Source organism: Gavia stellata, chromosome 5 (genome assembly GCF_030936135.1).
Source record: "Gavia stellata isolate bGavSte3 chromosome 5, bGavSte3.hap2, whole genome shotgun sequence".
Classification (NCBI taxonomy): Eukaryota; Metazoa; Chordata; class Aves; order Gaviiformes; family Gaviidae; genus Gavia; species Gavia stellata.
Genome location: NC_082598.1, coordinates 1,789,845 through 1,811,794, shown reverse-complemented (window position 1 = coordinate 1,811,794; position 21,950 = coordinate 1,789,845). Strand labels below are relative to the sequence as shown.

At 45.7% G+C, this 21,950-nt stretch overlaps 1 protein-coding gene across 4 annotated transcripts in view; it reads left to right on the top strand.

Annotated features, from left to right (window-relative positions):
- EXOC6B (exocyst complex component 6B) overlaps positions 1 to 21,950 on the top strand; it is a 305,909-nt gene that overhangs the window by 54,236 nt on the left and 229,723 nt on the right. For all 4 annotated transcript variants that reach the window (XM_059817519.1, XM_059817520.1, XM_059817517.1 and 1 more), the window contains exons 3-6: positions 4,700 to 4,747; positions 6,940 to 7,030; positions 7,139 to 7,184; positions 11,520 to 11,724. In XM_059817519.1, the coding sequence (XP_059673502.1) occupies positions 4,700 to 4,747; positions 6,940 to 7,030; positions 7,139 to 7,184; positions 11,520 to 11,724 (390 nt within the window). The remainder of the gene's footprint in view (positions 1 to 4,699; positions 4,748 to 6,939; positions 7,031 to 7,138; positions 7,185 to 11,519; positions 11,725 to 21,950) is intronic.

The window sequence follows — 21,950 nt, the reverse complement described above, 5'->3', positions numbered from 1 at the left end:
ACATTTAAACCATAACGTTTTTTAAACCAAAACTTTTTTTTGCATTTGCTTATTCTTTTTTTAAACTATATAGCTTCACTGTGGCAATTCTCTTTACTTTTAATTTCTTACATGGTTTCCAAGGAAAATCTTGTTATTTTGGGTTTTTTTTTTTGTGTGTTATACATCTTCAATGTTTTTATATCTTGTACCACACAAACATGCTTCCTCATTAGGAAGTGAGTGGTGTGATGTTGACCTGTTCTCAATCGTATAAATTTGTGGTACTACTGGATCTCGGGAAGCGTGTACCAGTCTGGCTGCTTTGTATCATAAAGGTTCTAGTGGAAGTTAAAATAACAAAGGTAAATTATATGCTAGGATGGTTCAACTTGGAAAACACGACTCGAGGTGCAAAGGGGAAAGGATCAGAGTCGCAGGGCTGGTGGCAACCTCAAGAAATCAACTAGTCCATCTTTTTTCTCTTCAGCAACTTCCGCTTCAGCTGTGTCATTCCTGATGAATTTTTAGTGAACTTCTAATGTTATCCCTCCCGTGGGTACTGCTGTCCTTCCTTCTCTGGGAAACTCAGATTACATGGTTGAAAAGTCTTTTTTAGGTCTACTACTTTTTGACCTGTCCGGGCACAGAAGAGAGCTTATTCCTTCTTGGTTTTGTAGCAGTCTTCTGTTGGTTGGAGGTTGTAGGAAAGTTCTTCTCTGGTCTTGTCCTCTGTAAGATAGGTAGCCTCAATCCATCCTAGAGGGTCGTGCTTTCTAGGCATCTCACCATTTTTATGTTCCTAGTCTGACGTCCTCCCAGTCACAGAATCACAGAATCATTAAGGTTGGAAAAGACCTGTAAGATAGTCAAGTCCAACCATCAACCAACCCCACCATGCCCATTAAAACATGTCCCGCAGTGCCACGTCCACACATTCCTTGAACACCTCCAGGGATGGTGACTCCACCACCTCCCTGGGCAGCCTCTTCCAGTGCTTCACCACTCTCACAGTAAAGAATTTTTTTCCTAATACCCAGCCTAAACGTCCCCTGGCACAACTTGAGGCCACTTCCTCTTGTCCTGTCGCTAGTCACTTGGGAGAAGAGACCAACACCCACCTCACCACAACCCCCTTTCAGGTAGTTGTAGAGAGCGATGAGGTCTCCCCTCAGCCTCCTCTTCTCCAGCCTGAACAACCCCAGCTCCCTCAGCTGCTCCTCATCAGACTTGTGCTCCAGACCCCTCACCAGCTCCGTCGCCCTTCTCTGGACACGCTCCAGTACCTCAATGCCCTTCTTGTAGTGAGGGGCCCAAAACGGAACACAGGATTCGAGGTGCGGCCTCACCAGCGATGGGGTTTGAGGCTTTTTTGGTGATAAGCGTGGTTTCTAAGCTGGGGCAGGCAATCGGTCACTAGTGAAATGGTGTAGAAGGGTTCTTTCAGGTGTGTTGCAGGATTTTGTTCATGCATCCTCATGTGATGCTTGCTTTCTTAGTAACAGCGTAGCACTGACTGCTCTTCAGTTTGATGTACTGTGATCGCTGGGTCCATTTTTGAAGAGCTGCTGTCAAGTCATTTGTTGTCCTGTTTCATGTGGCTGGTTATCCCTGCCAGGGTTTAGCACTTCACACTTGCCACTATTGAATGGCAATTATTAAAAAGGTTTTTCTCTGAAAAGACATCTGCAATTCTAATCTCCTCTTCCCACGTGCGCAGTACTGCTGCACGCAGTCGTAAGGTCTATGAAGTTGCGGTGGGAGAAAATGAAAGGTAGCAACTTTCATTGCTTAGTGCCTTCAGATTAAGGCAAATCTAATGAAATTGAGGCAACTGGCTTAGAGCGAAGGGAAGCTCACCTTCACCTGTGCGAAACCAAGCGGGGAGGGTTTCACTGCCCCGTGTCGTGTTTTAACCACACCCCAGGATGCAACGATGCCCTAAATGTGCAACGGCCGTACAGCGGATTCGCGTAGAGGTTAGATAAACGGAGGGAGGACGGCTGCAGTGGTGGAAAACAAACCCAGTCCTTGGGTGCGCCCTCCAGATTGGGAAGTTCATAAGTTGCCGACTTGAAGGATTGCTCCGCAGTCACCCTCCCTTTCTCAGGGAGGGTGGAAATCGGCGCTGGGTGGGAGTCGGGCAGAGGGATGGAGTCAGCACAGCCATGCGGGGTCACAGTGGTGCCCTTTGGGTCCATTCCCAGGATTCCTCTCCAGTGCCCTTTGCTCCTCTCTCTCATCACTCTGACGCTCTCTAAATGATAGCAGAGTGATGTTTAAAACCCCCAAAACAAAAGCCCTGCTCCGTACCACATGTTCCCTATATAGATGAATGAACTAACGACTTGAGCATCCCGTAAGCCCCTTGTGCGATCCCATCGTCTCATTCTTCGCTTGTGCCCACCTGTTGTCTGTCCCCCCTTGCTGTGCGTCTGTCTTAGATTATAGAATCTCTTCCTCTGAAAAGCTTCAGCGTGTCTGCAGAGAGTCTATATAAATAATCATCTGTTTTTTTCAATGTATGGATGTAGACCTTAAGAACAAAACAAAACACACCCCCCCGCCCCCTGAAAACTCTTAGTGTGCAAGGGCAGAATATATTCTTACTTTTTGCTTTAGCTGGGATTGATATGTAATTTTAATAGAAGACTAGTACAGCCTTGGCATTATTTTAGGAGCAGTTTTAAATTACCCTACATGGATTCCTTTTTCCTGGTGGGATTTTCAGGATATAAGGAAATAAAATAATCTTTGGAAGAGATGCTGTGCTCCTGCTCGTAAAATCTCAATACATCATAAAGGAAATGAGCAGTTTTTGCACAGGGCAAGCGGCCAGGAGAGCTGAAGCTACTGCAGAAGGGGGAGCAATGTGATGCAGATGCTGTAGAGAAATTGTGTGCGGGGAGATCATGGGATGCCTCCTCTTCTTACATCATGGTAAGCTTAAAAAGCAGCTTGGCCAGTGTTAAAAGCAAAAGGAAGCCTGTCAGGCTGGATGGCTCTGCTCGTTGAAGCAATACCATCTTCTCGGTGTGAGACCTCCTGTTGAAATTCGGACCAGTGTGGGGAATCGTTATTGCCCAATATCTTTCAATAGTCAGCAGGGAACAAGTTGGATCCTGAATCAATTTTACATATATATTAATACAAAGCTGTCCTCCTATCTGAACTGGTTGCCTTGTGGTGCGCTCAAAAAGGGAAAAGATGGCTGTTATCTTCTGAAGCTTGTCCTGCTTTGCTCTGCTATTGCTGCTGCTCCGAGCACCATCCTCGTTCTGTTGGATAGTTGGAGAGCATCAAATGATGTTCTTTCACTAGTGATAAATTCATTAAAAATTCAGCTTGTTTCTCCAATTATTGAAAAGTGCCAGGACACAAAGGTCTTAAGTTGGTTTGTGTGATCTTCTGCTCCTGAATATACTTTGAGAGCTCCGTGTCGCAGCTCATGCTGTTGTCCAAGCTCTGTTACTGATTTTGCCTATAGAGTGAACAGAACGCCTGAAAGCACACAGGAACTAGTTCATAAAATTTGATGATGCCGGCTGAAATCCAGCAGCAGCTTCCACCGTACAGTGAGCCTGAGTAAAGCTAGAAACCTCTGAGACGTCTTACGGAGACGAGCCTGGAAATGAGTATTTACAACTTTAGTAGCTGTGAAAAGAGTATTCTATGGAAAAAAAGTAGTTTTATGGCATGTTAGTCTCGGAGTGATGTGAGGCACCTGAACTCTGAGCAGTCCTTTATAATAGGCTGCTTTTGCTGAAGACCTGAAGCTGGGCATGTTTACTTGAAAGTTTGTGTAATTTTTTTCAGCTATCCCAGCTGGTCTCTAGAAGATGGTATCTCTATTTACAAACCTTCTCCTGTCTGAACTTGAATGCCTATTTAGGAGAATTCCCAAAGTCATCTTTCTACTTGTTGTCTAAATAATGTGTAAGCTGCTTATTTTCTATCCTGATGAGTCTAAAAATTAGCTTTGTTCTCATGTGTGTCTTTACTGAGTCAAACTGATGCCTAGAGCCATAAAGGGCTGAACTGCTGTGATCTTCCTAGTCCAGGGAACCTACGAGTTTGCAAAGTGGGACATTTTTGAACTGTGAGCCCCAGCTCGATAGGATAATACAGAAAGATGGTTTAGTAAATAAAAGGTGTAACTTTTTTTATACAAGGTATATAAAAATACCTTTTTATACCAGCCAGGAGGAGGGATCCAGTGGGAGATGCATGTGAAGATCTGAAAGAAAATATTTGAACTTTATAGGTAAAGCCCACATTGAAGAGTTCTTTTCTTGCTGTGATGTTAAGGAGTTAAAACCTAATTGTAATCTATTTGGTGTTGGGGACGGGAAATTTAATTCCTCTACTGCTGAGGTAAAATAGCTTTTAAGATGAGAACTCATGTGAGCATCTGCTACAACATTTAATCCATTAAGACTGGAGCATTTTGAGGCTGCCACCCAACACTATTAATTCCTGTTGCCTTTTACTTTTCTCTAGTAGCAGGGAAGAAAATCCTTGGTGTTTGCTGTATGGCTGTTGGCATCCCATGTGCCAGAATGGTGATGGCTATTGAATCAGCTAATAAACAGTTTTATGCTGTGCAAGAGAAGATTGTATGAAAAGTGTTGGTGTTTGTGTACAGTTTCTTTTTTATGAAAAACATTATCCTGATTCACATGTAGATGTGCTTTGTCTTTTTTCCCCAATATCCCCGCAGAATCAAGTGACGGACACCAACCGAAAGCTGCAGAATGAAGGAAAAGAAGTAAGCGATACATTCATTCATTCTATTTTTTGCTTTTCCATTATTTGGCTGTGCTCGCTAGCAGCAAATTACACTGAGCATCAATAACTGCTCAGTGTTAACTCATAATGTACACGGCATTGGTATTAAACCAGGCATTGATTCTCTTTCCTGTATTTTGCTTTTCTGCATGAAAGATGAGTTGTGTGGGAGTGTTGGGAAGTGATTTTTCTTTTTTCCTGCTTGTGGATTGAAAGCTAGTGAAAGGCAAAGCCTGGGAAGCAGGAGGGACTTGAAGCAACAATAACGAAGTTTGTGGGCTTGCTCCTGCAGCCCTGGATGGTGTCATTGGGATCGTTCATAACAATACTGCGTCAAAAGCAGCATGGCCAGCAGCTCAAGGGAGGGGATTCTTCCACTCTACTCCGCTCTGGGGAGACCCCCACCTGCAGTACTGCGTCCAGCTCTGGGGTCCTCGGCACAAGACAGACATGGACCTGTTGGAGTGGGTCCGGAGGAGGCCACGAAGATGGTCAGAGGGCTGGAACACGCCTGCTATGAGGACGTGCCTAGGGAGTTGAGGTTGTTCATCCTGGAGAAGAGGAGGCTCCAGGGAGACCTTATTTGTGGCCTTTCATGGTATAAAGGGGCTTATAAGAAAGATGGAGAGAGACTTTTTATCAGGGCCTGTAGTGACAGGACAAAGAGTAATGGTTTTAAACTGAAAGTGGGTAGCTTCAGATTGGACTTTTTTTTTTATGATGGGGGTGGTGAGGCAGTGGACCAGGTTGCCCAGAGAAGTTGTGGCTGCCCCATCCCTGGAAATGTTCAAGGCCAGGTTGTATGGGGCTCTGAGCCACCTGGTCTAGTGGAAGGTGTCTCTTCCCATGGTGGGGGGGTTGGACTAGATGATCTTTGAAGGTCCCTTCCCACCCAAACCGTTCTGTGATTCTATGACTATGAGCTGGAGAGTGCAATGGAGCAGCAATTAAAGTCAGGGCGGTTTTTGAGCTGCATGGGTGGAGACATCAAGGCACGGAGAAAAGGAAGTGATTGAGTGTGTCTTGGATGCCTCTAACCACATTCATTCTTCCGCCCCTTCATCATAAGGGAACATGAACAGACTGGTGTGACTTCAGAGCTGAGTGTGCACAAAGGCACTGATGCTTGAAGTTTTTCAAGTGCCTAAGATGGAGATGTGTGAGAACTCCCAGGGACGGTCCTTCTCCCCTCTTTTTCTTTCCTCCTGACGAATTGCATTGCTCGACCCATATTCCATATAAATCTACTCTTTGCAGCTTTTCTATTTTCTTTCTTAACTGCCCTCTCAGACACCCAGACTTTGTTTTGCTCAGAGTACGTGCAGGCATTACGATTTCAGTCAGCTGCATTGCATTTGAAAAACAAACAAGAAAATCCCCATGTTGGACTGCATCAGACCAATTATTCTAATAAAGATTAAAGATAAAAACACCCTTTGGGGAGGAGGTGATGCAGCTTCTCTCCTGAATCAAATAAACGTACCTTTGTGTTACCTTGAATGGAGGATTCGCCTCCAGGAGCAGAAAAGCCTGGGATTTCAAAAGGACTTTGCAGTCTCAGTCTGGTGCTGTGGAGATAAGTTGGTGCTGTGGAGATAAGTTGGTGCTCTAGAGGACAAATCCATGACCTGCCTCTTTGGAAGAAAAGAAACTAAAGTGTTTTCTTTTGTATGCGATGGCCAGTCCTTGTTTTGTCCGTGTCCAGATGCACAGGTTTTTTTGTTGGAGACTGAGCATTTAAAAATCCTTGTTAGTTTGTGATGGTGAGAATCCCCCTGGGAGCGAGCGGCCACATCCTGTCTTTGAGAACTAGAAAAGAGAAGCTTGGAGTGGGAGCAGGGAAGAGATGAATGAAAAGGGAAGGGGAAATCATTTTTGGAATTCACAGGACGTGCTACAAGGCTGGTATTTTGATGGCTTTGGTTTTGCTGCTTGCTTACTTGAAATTAGGGTAGGGAATGCTTCTGCTAGTCGACTAAACAAACCGAAGCTGCCTGTCCTCCCCATTTCAGCAACGCTCTGCAGCGCTCGGTGAGCTCCCCGGTTATCGGAGTAAGCTTTGTTGTCACCCTACTGTTTGGATGGTCGTGACAAGTGCAAAGCAGTTTATATCCTCTTTACTCTGTCAGTTTACTGTTCTTAGTGAAACTTTTTTTTTTTCCCTTTCCAAAGTTGATAATAGCAATGGAAGAGCTGAAGCAATGCCGATTACAACAGAGAAATATTTCAGCGACGGTTGATAAGCTAACACTGTGTCTTCCTGGTGAGGAATCTGAAATTGCTCTTTACTTGTATGGCTGTTTATTTTAATTCATGTCTCTTTGCTTTGTGCTTGTGTCTCAATGCTTGTGTGTTTTCCTTCTCTTTCCAGTCCTGGAGATGTACAGCAAACTGCGAGAGCAAATGAAATCTAAAAGGTAAATTTTGTATAGGCTGGTGTTTGTTTTGGAAGAGTTGAAAAGCACCTGTTTGGTGCCGGATAAATTAAAGAGGTTCTTAAAACTTCAAAATCAGCCTTTCCGGGCTAACTTACCTGACTTCTGGCTGGTATCATCACAGTCCTGCTCAGCCTCCTGCAGTATAGCCTAGAACCGGGTTTGCAGCTGGCTTTGATTTTGTTTTGTGTCAGACTTTTTGGTTAAGGTGGATGTTCACTTTTTTTCATGGAAGCTCACTGTTGTGATGCATGCAATCAATGCATGACTCGGTACTTATGCATTATTAACTAAATTTCGTTCTATGAATGTCATAGTATAAAAACTGATATAATTTGAGAGATTCCAATGAACATGAATGGAAGCCAAACAGCTGAGAAATGTTGTGCAGGACAGTAGAAGTTGGTGAGAAGGCATACGGTTTATTTTGCAGTGGAAATAATTGTTCAGAAGTGTGAGCTGAACTACAAGGACTTTGTGGCTCAGAAATCATGAGCCTGTAAATCCAGGATTTTTCCTGCCTTGCATCTGTTGTGATGCTGAAGGATGAAACCGCGGTCCAGGGTATTTGCATGGCTGGGATCCTGGGGGACGGTTTGCTTAAGCAGCATGGGACTTCGGAGGCGCGTTGTAGCCCTGGGGGTGGCAAATTGGGCAAAGAGCAGCTGCTGGAAGGAGGTCAGCTGAAATCACGGCAGGCTTCAGCTGAATGCCACGCAGGGAGAGCAGTCGGATCCGATGCCTGGTTTGTGCCTGCCATCCATCATGGAAACAGTACAGAAGAAACCAGATGTTTCAAACAAGGCGATAACTAATTGGATGGGCGTATTTTTACACTTCCCCTCCTGCCTCTGCTGATCTCTGTGGTCCTTGGACCCAGGAGCCGTGGATAAACAGATAAGCATTACTCCTGAAAGCTGGGCTGGCCGGAGGAGTTATAGGGAGCTTAGTTAACTGTTCACAAAGCTCGCACTCTCTTTCTCAGGTTGGCTCAATACAGAATAGGGCGGCGTATAGTTTGTCCAACTGTTTTTAGTCTGTTTATAGGAACAGCAAGGGGCTTATCTGTTGACAGATGTGGGGTGGGGAGCTGGAGCTGATCACAGCACTGTGAACTTTTGAAGGGAATCCACATGCTGCTCGATTCCCTCACTCTGGATAGTGTTTCCAGGGTCTGCTTCTAAGAATTGCATCTTTTTTTTTCCCCCCTATCTGGATTGGTTCATTTTAAAACAAATGGAAGTTGAAAGCCACATTTAAGGAAAATCTGAACCCTTGCATTCCTTTTTTTTTTTTCCTTCTTTCTTTGTCTAGATTTGATGGCTTCATTCACCAAACGCAGCACAACATATTAAATATTTTTGTGTCTGCACCCGGTCTCACTTATATATCATTTCACGATAGCCAGCAAGGGGGTTGGTTACTAGTGTGAGTCTTGGGTTTTGGGTATACAGTCTCAGAGGAGTAATAGGTTTTGCATTCTGGGTGAATAAACTCAACTCTCCTAAGGTAGACAAAATGAATCATGTGCTGTTTGCTGTGTGATGTTTATAAACCAAATGCAAGTGTTTGTCAAATGCAAAATCCATGGCCATTAACTGGAGCTGGGGAACGAAACCTGGTCTGAACCCCGAGGAGTGACTGTGACCAGCAGAGAGAAGAGAAACGCTTCATCTGCTGTTGTCCAGAATTTAAGGAAGGGACAGAAAGAGCATTTCTCCAACGGCTGGGACACATGTGGCTGCTTGTTGGAAAGCGATGAGAAACATCCTGCTGCCTTCAGAAATCCCTCCTGGGTGTGCAGGGCTCCAGAGGGATCAGTCTTTTTTGACCCTTGCATCACACGTCATATCCATGAAATGAGAATGCTTCAGCCTGCTTGTAGCCAAGAAGCCTCTGTAGAGCTGTGCCCACCTGAGCAGGGCCTGGGTATTTTCAGAAAAAAAACCCACAAAAGCCAGCTCTGACTCTGTTTTATCAAAATGCTGCTTCCCCCAACTGGGCAAGCGCTCCCATTCCGCTGGTGCATGGTCCCGGGAGTACAGAGCTGGGCAAGAACGTGGCCCCTCGGGGCGGCTGATAACAGGCATTAGTTAAGGGATGCGGTCTGGGCTGAGGCAGCAGTACTTCAGCTGCAGGAATCGCTGGCCTCTGCACATCTCACACAAGAACAGTGTCGAGCTTTCCTCTGCCCCCGCGTGTTTCGGACTCTGTTTTCGGCAGGCAGCCGGGGACCCCATCGGTGACCGTGCGCTGTCCCCCCCAGCCACCTTTTCGCTGCTTCTAGTTCAACAAACAATGCCCTAAAATATAACAAACCCCCCAACATCTGTTTATTCTTCTGGTTTCATTTCTGGATTTCTGTGCACTCTTAAGTTTCTCTCCAGAGAGGTTTGCATTTTATTGCAAATAGTTTTTCATACCTCACCGTAGTGTAAACACCGGCTGGGTTATGGGGTTAATCCATTTGACTTCTGGTGTTGGGAACAGGACAGGCCACTTCTGGTTAAAATAACTCCCCTGTGGACCTGCCTGGAGTTCAGGCAAGAATGATTTTGAATGGGGATATGAGTGTCAGGTTTTTTTTTCAGCGGTGCTAATATGTTTCTTATGACTAAACGCTTTTTCTCTCCCCAAAATTCAAGGTGTAAGTGGCAGGTGCTTGCGGGCAGGATTAACCATGGGTGTAGTCAGCTAAAGTTGCCTTAGTTCACCCTAGAGATGACTGTGACCTGGTGTTAGTCTTAAATATGTTTTTATGGACCCTGCTAATGCTTCTTAGATGGTTCCCTCATAATTTTTCTTTTTTTAACCTTTGACCAGATCTGTGGTCAGACCATGAGGAGGACAGTCTCACGTTTTACATCACCATTCCAGAGGGTTCCCCATATTCCAGTGAATAGGCAAATACTATGGACTCCCACTTCCCGAAGGGAAAAGAGGGAGGGCGTTTGAGAAAAATTATTTGCTTAGAATAGTTTCCCATTTAGCATCTTCTGTCAGGCTATGAAGGTTGCTTTTATGCAGAAAGGTAGGATAAAATTTACAGTACCTTCCCCTAAGGCCATTGAGCATGACCAAAATATAAAGGCGTGCATTGTGCATAGGGGAAGAAACATCGGGATTCTTGCATTCTTAAATTTATAAGGTATATTTCTTATAGAGTGGGGAAATAAATTATTTTCAACATTGCAAAGGTCACATACCCCCATGATACAACAGTAGTTGCTGGAGAGGCAGGGGCTTTGTAGAAAACGGATCTGTTGGACCCCTAATCTAGGGTTTTTATCCAGATTGTTTTCACCTCTATCTAAACTAAAAGTACTTTGAGTGGAAAGCAGCATTTGAACAGCTGGGAGGAAGGTGGGGTCTGACTCCTGGTATGCACGGGGAAAGAAGTCAGAGAGCTCTCACGTCCAGGATCTTTACAACAGAATAACAAGTATCGGTGCTAGTAGCGGATATTGGATATTAACATGTGTTAGACACTAGTTTATCAGTCTATGGTATATTATGGTATATTCCCATCCCCGTGCTTCTGTCTTATGGCACTTCACTGTTCAGGGTTGCCGAATCTGGCAGCCCCACAGAGCTGAGCCTGCTGCAGCCCTGTGCCCTGGGTCCAAGCAGGAGCGAGGCTGAGCGTGTGCTACCTGCAGGCACATATACAGCACCCTATACAACACACACGCTCATATAACACAGCTGCCTGCACAAATCAACCGGCAGAGATGCTCTGCACTCACCTACAGCCTCATCCCGTCCCCCTTTCTGGCTGGTCGGGATGAAGGTGATGCACACATGTGCACCCAGAATAGAGTCCTTCACCCAGGAAAAGACTTAGAGATGCAATCCCCAAATGCTCTTTCCCTGTATCCCATAACATGCCCCATGCCTGACACAGACCCCTTGGTCTATGAGGTGCTCTGGAGACCAGCTCACCTTGATGGGTGACGCCTCCGTCCATGGGGCTGATGGCTCTCCTGGGGAGTCCGGTGCAGGGTCTTTCTGGGGTTCCCCCATGAGCCCCCGTGCCTTTGTGCTCCTCCGTGTGCGTGGGGCCGAGCTTTTTCCTCATGTAACCGAACAATACTAGGTGTGGTTGCCAACTTTTCCGTTACTGTGTAATATGGTGCCCCAAATGGCTTTACTGTGGGTGAGAGCTGCTAAGGATGGGTGCTAAGGTCTACATTCCTTTGAACAGAGCTGAGATTCTTAGATATATCGAATTATTTTCAGTTCTTGCACATTTCAGAGGAGAAGTGGGATGGAAATAGCCATTCTTCTTTCCGCATCTGCCTTGCTTGCTTTCCCCAGACACTACCCTGCACTGAAGACCCTGGAGCACCTTGAGCACACGTACCTGCCTCAGGTGAGCCACTACCGCTTCTGCAAGATCATGGTGGATAACATTCCAAAGCTGCGTGAAGAGATCAAAGAAGTTTCCATGTCAGACCTCAAGGATTTCCTGGAGAGTATCCGTAAGCACTCTGACAAGATTGGAGAGACGGCAATGAAACAGGTAGGACTTGTACATGCACATGTGTTGGAGGCTTTTTGGGAAGAGGAGGATGGTTCACAGCGATGTTAAACAGAGTTCTACTTTTCCAATCCCAAGGCAGTAAACTTAGTTTTAACTATTGAAGTAATTGTATTACTAGGTGAAGAAATGATTCTTCGTTCTGTGGTTGCTATTAGAGTTCATCTTCTGATTTTTATACCATCGAAAAGTGATGGATCATTTTTGTCGTCGTCTTCTCCCACCTGTATTTTGCTGTAGACTCGTGGTAGCCCAGAGCCTGGAAGGTGCAGTCGGGGTGTGTAACTCCTGTCTTCTGCTTAGCAGGACAGGGGCATTTGTGCTGCTGTGCCTTGTGGCAACTGGAAGACCTGGACGCACCAGTGTTGATTTCCCACGTTCGGGGTAAAGCAACACAAGTTCATGCACTGACTGCAACTTAATTTCTTTTGCATCTTAAACTGATTTTCAAGTACTGGGTAAAATTTCATTGTTGCTTGCTTGCATTTGCCTAGCAGATGATGTCTGTAGAAGATGAACCTGATTAATTGAAAATCCTCATGCGTGTATTAAAACGGAATTGCCTTTTCCCACTCTTCTTTAATATTCTAGTTTTGAATGTCAATACAGTTTTTCTTAAGACAGCCAGGGAGCATTGCTCACAGTGGCTCTTAAAAACAACTGTGCTACTTTGATGAAATTCAAATCCACTAGTAATGAAATGTTACCTCTCATGAGCAGTAAACTACTTCCTCTGATAGTGACGGATGGATTGGACTTGTTGATTTATGGGAAGGACTCTTGCTGTAATTTTTCACAAGATGATAAGACCATACTGTTATGTTTATGGTTAGAGGCACAGGCAAGTTCAATTTTCTGTCTTATAACACCATCCTTTCTGTAAAATGGTCTACCTGGAGGATTTCTATTAATTGATTTAATTTACAGCATATTCACTGCCTTACTGTCTTCTCAACGTCTTTCTAGTATTTTGGGAACAGAAACCAAGCCTTATATTGTGTAATAGAGCTGTGGAGAGATGCCACGCTGCATCTGAGTTCAGCAAACTTTTTTGTTAGTTGTTGCATCAAAGCAAACTAGTCTTTCTGAATCCGCAGAAAACATGCAGTGACCTGGACATCCTATTGTGGAGCCAGATGTGCGCGGTGGTGATGTCTGGGAAGGCTACAGGTGTTATTGTGCTGAATTTACTCTATACAGCAGTTTCGAGAATGGTAACTGTTTGCAAAAAATACTCTGTTTTTGTTTATTACGGCAGCCAGACTTTTAAAAAGATTTTTCCTTGGTTCCTGTGGCTCTGTGGCTGGAGAGGAATAGGGCTTTCATTTGTCTATTGGTGCCCAATTAATGCAGCGAATATCTTTCTTTAAATAAATAACTTCTTTATATCCTAGTAAGGATGTTTACCAATTATAGAGATGTAAGAGGATGCAGATGTTGCGTCCTCTTCTTGTATTTTCTGGTTTTGTCGTCATGACGCTGGGAGGGGTATGTAAATCTCCTGGCACCGTGGCTGATTGCTTTGATGGGTGGGGAGAGATGTGCACGTCCAGCCACGTGTCCTTGGCTGCTTAGGTAGACCAATTTTGAGAAATTCCCCATCATTTCAAATAGCTTCCTTTGCTAGCTTTTGACTAGAGATATTTTTGTAGCCTTGTGCTTTCCGTCCCTTTCAAATCCGTGTTCTTCACGTCCCTCCCTCCTGTCCCTTCTGCTCCTGGGGAGAGGTCACACCCTGCCTGGAGCTCCGTTAATTCTCCATTTCTTGCTCTAAAGAAATCTGGCTTTTTACAGCAAAGCTAAAATTGTTGCACTAGCCTGTACTGGCATCTATTTTTCTGCTATGGGCACTCTCCTGGTGTTCTTCTCACCACTTCCGACCCTTCCTTCTCCTTGCAATATTTGCCACCTTCATAATCGGGAGGGGCACCGCGGGGTCGGTAGGGACTGGCTTCTCCTGCCCTACCCAGATACAAGAACTGGGGCCCCACGAGTGTAACCAGCAGGGACCACGCTTGAAATAAGGTGGGGGAAAAGCTGGTTCTTCATTCTGTGGGTGATAGACCTGTGGAGCTGCTCGTGAACAATTCTCCACGTCTTCAAGGACAAACTGACTGAGTGCTTTTACCGGGTTCCCTGTGGGTGCCTGACAGAACAGACTTTTGGGCTCCAGAAGTGCCTGGTCTGACAACAGTGAGAAGCTGGGAGAAGACCTGGGGGGAAGAACTGTACGTACTTACCCTGTTCTCATCCTCCTTTGGTGGAGTTTGGTGTTTGATTTGCAGTACTGGATTATCTAAGCTCCTGCTGTGAGCCAGCAGGCAGCCGTGCATCTGAACAAAACCTCCACAGTGTCTTTTCTTTCTTCCCCTAACAACTCTCACTTCTTTTTCCTCTCTGTTCCTTAGACTCTTTCTCTACTCTTCACCTTTTGTCCCTCAGTGTTTATTTCAACTGCTAATGTTTTGAGCTTCCCTTGAGTTCATTATTTGTTCTTCAGCTCCAGAAGCCTCTCAACCAGCACTACGGTCCCTGCTTTGACCTGAGCCAAGCACTCTGTTCCTTCTTCTTTCGGTATTTTTCTACCTTACACACTTGCAGAAGTTCTTCATCATTCACCACCTTCTGCTCAGCTCCAGCCATTTTGCACTGCAAGGATTTCTAAATTGAGGTCTGGGTTGTGGTAAATTTTTCTTTTGCCTGTTGATGCTGTAGCTGGCATCTCTGTTATGGGTGCATCAGAGCTTCAGCATTTCAGTGTATCCAACAGAAAAAACACTCAAAGGGAAAAGACTTTTTTCCTTCCACGTAGATGCTAAGTGGGCTATTGCAAGAGAGCGTCAAAACAAGACGCACCAAGAGGCTAATGTTAGAAGTTTTCGTTTGCCTACAGATGATACAGTGAAGTATACGTCTTCAGGCTCTGCCAAATCCCAGTTTTCTGCTGTTTTATGAGAGCAAGGTGCAGACTAGAAGAGGTTCCTTCACCCTTTGTGGGAACAGAGTTATCTACGAGGTCGGACTCGATGCCTTTCCAGCAGTAAAGATGTACCATTCCCTCACAGCGGCTTGGGGAAGAAGGTCAACTTGCCATTTCCAGTTGCAAAAGCCAAGTTGGAGGTGATGCTGGAATTTGAGCAACGTGTTAGGTTTATTCCTGCAAAAAGTATCATGAGCTGCTTCACCGACGAGAAGTGATGAGGGGCTGAAGCTTTCGGAGCCTCCCGTTGCATGGGGTCACCTCACGTTGTTTTGCCGAAAGCGAAGGGCAGGGTTTCCACTGCCAGAATTACCAGTATCGCTTCTTGCGTTGCTGGGTCTTTTTCCTCGGTCTCTTGGCCGTGATTGATAGCCGCTCTGGAACGGAGCGGAGCTGGCAGGAGGCCTGGGAGAGTCGGGGAACGGCGATTGGCAGCTAAATACATTCGGTTTAAATTAGCATCATATAAATTCTTTTAAAATTGTTTGATTTCACCAGCGGGAATGGAAGAGGGCTTGATACAATGGGGAAAGGAAATCATGTTTTTGTAACATTACAAATCTGAGGCCGATGATGACAAGAGCTGAAAATTTCATTTTGTGATAATCAGAAGGATCTGTCTTGGAGCGCTCGGAGCCGTTGCTGCGTTTCTGGCCGGCAGTCAAGGATGCGGGGAGCTCGCCGGCCCCTCTCTTGGAGAGGAAGCCTGTGGTGGGGTGAAGTCAAGTGAGACATTCCCGGGGTCAGCCGGACGCGGGAACTGGAGGGGTCTCACAGCACGCGGAGAAACCTTATAGTCTCGCTGTACAAATGATGAGCTCTCATTGACTCCTTTCCTTGTGTTTTTTTTTAGATCTGAATTTTATTACCTATGGTTCTGGGGGAATTCGCTGCGTTCCAAATATTGTTCTTAATTACACGGCGCTTGAGCAGATGAAAGTAGCTCTGCGCATTTGAACTCCTTTTGGACTTTGGCCCTGTGAACCTGCGTGTGTGTTTTGTTTTTGTTGGTGTTTTTTTTAAAGATCTGAGTTCTGGGCTTGCCAGGAGCGAATTACATCTTATTAACACTTGCTGATATCCGGTATGTGGTTTTATTATCTAGCTTAATGTCTGAAATATGCACGGCATGGGGAGGAGGTCACTTAGGACGGTGCTGCATGCAAAGCATGCAGGGTGAGCGCAGTGAATGCTGCTACGCAGGGGGCCAAGAATAACCCATCCGAAAGCCATTATCGGATCAGGTTTGTCAGGACAGCCAAGATGTTCAGCTTGCCTTTCAAATACGTGGAGGCAAACCAGCATTTTAGGTTTTTTTTTTTAGCATCACTTGGATGCGCTGTCAAAGCTGATGTTTAGTAGGTGGTGATCTAGTACGAGTTTGAATGAGTTGGTGTTTCAGCTACGCTTTCTCAAGGTGATGTTTATTCTTCTTGCCGACAGGTATTGATGTCTGTGTTGTTTCTGAGCAGTATAACTTGAGATTTGTGTAAGTATGTTTTCCTGCAGCGGCAGAAAATATCAACTTGGTCATGTGAGCTTACACATACCCTTAAAAAGCGAGGCAAAACATTGCACAATGATGTGCACAACTAAAACGCTGATCTGATTTTGGTAGGAATGCAGTTCTGACCGTCAGCTGGAGAAGATGAAGCACTTTGGAGCACGGATTAACAGCAGCTCTGTAGAAAGACAACTACGTCTCTGAACTGAGTGATTCAGATCTAGGGTTTGGATGACTTCCCTTGCTTCGCAGGGTGTCCCTGTGGGTCAGAGCTGATCGAGAACCACTCATGTACAGCGATTAGAGAGTAGCATCCTGCGCACCCCCTCTCCTGTTTAACGTGGCCTCTCGTGCCTGCAAATAGCTTGGACAAAGATGCGTAAATAGCACGTGGGTATGTGCAGCTGCCACTGTACCGATACGCTTTTCTCCAGTATAGAAATTTTCAGTAGCACAGGATCAAAATGCAGCTGGCCTTAGAAAGAAAAAAAAAATCTTGTGGATGAGAGGCGGAGGAGGAGATTTATTTTTTCCCCCCAAATTACTTGGACTGGAGATGACAGCTGCTAATAGGCATTCCCTGTGACTGCTGGGATGCTGTGCTGCATCATTACGGGGCCATGCTAAGGCTGTTGAGCACCCAGCTGTGTGCTTCAATATTTTAGGTATGTCTGGATTTAAATTTAATTCTGACCTTGAGTTCCCTGGATTTATGATGATTGGTTTGGGGATGCAAGTTTCTTTGCATAGTTTGCTCTGTGCTACTGGTTTGTTCTTACAACTGTAACCGAATCTCAGTGTGCGTTTTTACTAGGAATATGGAGAAGTAGCTACGTGTTGGTGATGAGTCCTGAGTGTTGGTTGTTTTTTAATACTTTTAAAAGTAATTTTGAATACCTTGGTATTGCAATAAAAATGCCACCATGTAATTTTTTTAAAGACTAAATTGAAAGCTTGCATTTTTTTAAAAAGCTGGCTTACGTGCAAGCTGCCCTGCCTGCTTCTCTGCATGATGGCTGTGGAAAAAACCGGGCGCACTCGGCTTGCCGGCATGCGGAGCCTGTTTCCTTGGCTCGCTGCAAGTGCGATTTCAAGCACTTCCCTTGGTTTTTGGACTCCAGGATGGTGTTTTGCAACAGCAGCTATTGTCCTCCCCAGCAATGCTGGGTTTGCACCTCTGGCCCTTTCCGTGAAGTTTATCCTGTTGACCTCTTTCAGGATTTCTCTAAAAGGATGATGGTGGTGATGGGATTACGTGGGCAATGGAGAGTTGGAGGGTCCGTGATTCCTGGCCGTGGAGGAGAGCGGGTGGATACGACGCAGCTTCAGGCTGATGGTGTGTGCCCCAGATGCACGTGAGAAATGTGGGGATGTGTTAGGGAGTTTGCAGAATCGAGGTGGGCGAAGGGGAGGCCGTGGGTGGTGCGGAAAGCAGCAAACGTCTTGGTCTGCAAAGGTTGCACATAATGGCAAATACACCTCGGCAGTGCAGTATTGCTTTACTGGTGATGCCCGTCCAGAAACGCAAGGTGAGGCTGGTTCCTGTGCCCTGCAGTGGGGGGTCTCCTGCTGTGAGCAGCCCCCCAGGAGGGACCGCGTTCCTCTGAGGCTGCACCAGCTCTGGCACCGGCTCTGGCACCCGCTCCGCACACGCAGAAGTCTCCCAGTGCAGGTGGCTTTAACCAAGCTGCGAAAACACGAGGGGGTTTTGTTAGGCAGTTTATTTGAAATGATGGTGATAAGCAGAGACGTGGCATGCGGCGATTATTGGGAAATCCTGTCCCCTCCCTGTGCTTCATTTTAAATGCAAACACATGCGCACCACCCCAAGCCACATGAGCAAGCGGTTCCCTGCGCGGCAGGGGAGAGAAGGACATTTTCTTAGTCTCCAGATACTGCCCAGTGGCCTTTTGATGGCCCTAAAAAATGTTTAAGAATGCAGTTTGTGTAGTGTTCTTAATTATCCTCATCCCTGACATTTTTTAACTTTATGTAATCTTCTGCAGCGCATATGGAAATTGTTTTTGCTTTGTATCTGTATTTTAGACTAAATTAGATTTTACTGCCTTTCTCTGGATACGCTGTGCAGGGAATACCCTTCTGCTGGGTGTCAGTGCTCCGGCAGCAGTCGATGCTCTCCAAAGGTCACGGGACCCCCATGTAAGACTTTGTCTCCCCTGCCACGTGGGCTGGATCCGCTGGTGCCAAGTCTGGGCTTACATGGAGTGTTTGGAAGATCCCTGCATCCGCTTGCTCCGTGGGGGCCGTATTTTATCGACATGCCCCAGGACTTCTAAGAGCACCCTTAGATCTGAACTTCCCGCCGGTTTAAGCGGTGCCTCTTATTCCAAAGGTTTTCTTTAACAAGTACAAAAAGTAAAAATAATGTTGTTTATTAAAAGCAAGGAAATTTTACAGTCTCGGATGCAGGCAGGAGAGCCTTTTGGGAAGGTCAGTCTGGTGGCTGGGTATGCGGTGACTATTTACACAATGGAGTGGGGATAAGGGGATGGTGTTTTCCCCTTCTGGGCAGGTTTGTAAAGCAGAAAGTTATTTTCTAGTAAAATTGAGTAACGAGACCTTCTTAATCTTTGGTGCTGCTGCTTGTCTACTTCTTATATTAAAGTATTATGAAAGGAAATAGATCTTCTGGGACTGTTTAGATGAGGAGTCTGATGGCCAACTACGGTCTCAGCTTGCCGGTCTTGGGGAAGAGGCTGACAAAGCCGGCTGCCTGAAGTGGCGGCGAAGTGGGATGCTGTGGCACAGTGGAGAAATGATTAATGTCCTCTGGTTGTTGAAGAGAAGTGTCGCTGCTAGACCTGCGTGAGCTCTGAGATGCCTTCAAGTGCCTTGGTAAAAATGTTTATTGTCAGAAGCTTATAACGTCTTTACACCGGTCCTCTTCCTCCCTACCAAGAAAGAGATGGGTAAATAGTAGTGACTCCTCTGGTCACTTATCCTCAGCATCTTTTGCTTAACCTCTGTGAAAATTTACTTGAGAAAACTGGTAAAAAGATTTTTGTTTTGCACTGGATTAAAATTGCAGACAAATCTTTAACAACTCGCTACTTTTTCATTAAGACTTGGCCCTGAAAACTGTTTTCTTAACAGCGTGTTGAACGCCATCTCGACGGTGACTGGACTAATCACTTGACACTTGCTGTTTAATTTGGAAGCTTTTCAGAACAAATCCTGGTGAAGCGTCTGTGTTTGTCAGCTCAATCCACCCGCTGTTTTCTTGACTCAGTGACGATCGTGATGGGTTTTAAAGATGAGATGTGAGATTTCCCAATACCGTTTAGCCAAAGCCAGTGTGGTGGCTTTGTGCGCGGGTCCGTCACCATCTTGTGTCCCCTGCTTTGCACATTCAGGCTGGAGCTCACCTGCAGGAGCCGGAGCGGTACCCAGCGAGGTCTCTCGCGGGTGTAGGATGCTCTGCTGCTTGCAGCAGAGATGAAAACTGGGGAAAGAAGAAGAAGGAGATGTGAATGACTTTGAGAACTGGAAACATTTTTTGAAGTGGCTCCTGAAGTGAATTGTCAAGCCAGGAGCTTGAGGTTAAATGTGATCCCTCGGCTTCCCGGCGGGCGTGGGAATGGAGAGGCTGTGGCAGCCGGACAAGTTCAGGTTTAGTGTCTTGGGTCGGGGTAGACGGGGCAGCTGCTTGATGGGAAAAGCAGATGAAGGCATCGCCGAGGACGTCTGTAGGGGTGGACTGGAGGCCAACAGCACATATGGGCCACGCTGGGGAGGTGGTGATAGGGGTATGTGCAGATGTAAGCATGTTTCTGTTCCCCAGTGCACGTTGTTTGAGGTCTTTGTACTTCCTTGTGCTTTAACTCTCCTTCTTCCCACATCACATAATTTGAGTGCAAATGTGCTTATTATCATAAAAGAACTTTTTATTCTAACGTTTCCTGGCTTTCTGGGGAAGGTTTCTCTGTTTATTTAAGAGGAATTCTGTGCCTTTAAGTCTGCGTTTAAAATTTATACTCCATAGGAACTTTATTAATAAATGGGTATTCCTCTGAATTCTTTTTATGACCTCAAAAATGAAACTGCTAAATCATGGGCCTTTTTTATTTCAGCATATGTATGACTAACGGCCACAGGGACTGCGGTATCCCCAGTAGCATATCCAGCGTGTTCTGTGGACATGGCTGCATCATAAAATCAAAAGTTTAACTACAGGGCAACCATATGCTGGACCAGCTTTTTGTGTGGTTGTCTTTTAGACCTTTTTAAATGCTTGAAATCCAGAGATGTTTCTTGAAATAAATCCTTTATCTTCCAATCGTTGGGATAGACGGTATAATTCACAAGGCTTTAAAAAGCCTGGGGAAAGCGCAGTGCCAAGTTGAGGCATAAGCACCCCTCGCTCCTTCTTTTGAGCCATTGGTAATTGCTGTTACGCTTATTGTAGCTGGGAAAAGAGGTGCCGTTAAACTTCTCTTATTCACCCTGGACTGCAGGCGTTCAGCGCTGTAATTTTCACTGGTCTTGCTTCTACTGGTTTTAATTATGTAGGCTGTTAAGCTGTTTAAAGGAAGGCGCTGCCTGGTGCACCGGTCTCCCGCAGACGTGCCAGCTTTGGAGGTGAGACAGCGCGGATAGACCTCAGACTAATAAACCGGGTTGCGTGCCTGCTTTGGCATACCACGTGTGGGAAAGGATGTGGAGGAGCACGGGGGTCTGGACAGGACGGCCGTGTCGGGAGAGGTGATGGAAATAAGGCTTGCTCAAAAAGTGCTGGGAATTGCTCCCATCAGGATGCTGCTGCCTGGGATGATAAATTCTTCAGTTTTCATTTGGATGTCTCAGGCTTATTGTAATATAGCTGCTAATAAACCTTTTAAATTAACTGATTTTTCCTTAGTTTTCTTTTTAAAAATTCCTTGAGTGGTTTTGGTAACGGATTCTTGTGCTGCACATGGGGTGGTTTGATCTCTCTGTACTTCCTCCAGCTGGTGAATACTCCTGCCCTGTGGCTGGCTGTGTATACGTGGAAGAGAAGCCGAGGAGGTTCGGGGAGCCTAGGTACTCCTGGCGTAACGCAGTCATGTAAGAGTCTTCACATACCTTCACCTGAAGATGTAAACCAGTTTGTGAACGTGCCAAATCGTTAATGCCGCTGTGAAAATGGTATCGGCACTTTGTTCAAGGTAACAGCCTGTCATGCTGGGACCTGATCTTCAACGCTTGTGAGTGCTGCAGCCCTTTCAATTCCTGCACCGGTTCTTGAAAATGGGCACTGCCAATTTAGTTTGGATTTTGGCTTTTTATCCAGGTGAGCAAGATCTCATATTTATTATTTGCAAGAAGGATAATGCTTCTTGCAGTAAGCTGCCAGTTGCACAAAACACCCTTTAGGGGAGCGTCATTGCCGTGTAATTTCTAGGGAGCTTTTGAAATATCAGCTATCGCTTTTTAGCTGATGGGCTGTGACCGATTCACAAGCGATGGGGAGGGGAATGGATAATACGAAACGATGTCAGGGCACCGGGGAGTTCTGGTCTCCGGGTTGCTAATGAGATGAAAATGGGTTAGTATTAGTAGGGCTGTATTTTTTTTACAGTAGAGGTACAATGGTTTAGTTTTCAGGGAGAGGACTCGAGAGCTGTGCCGTGCAGCGTGCCCTTTGCATGACACTCCTGTACAAATTGCAAACGGGTGTATGCGGAAATCACCAAGTGAAATCCTTCAGCAACCCAAGACTTCCCT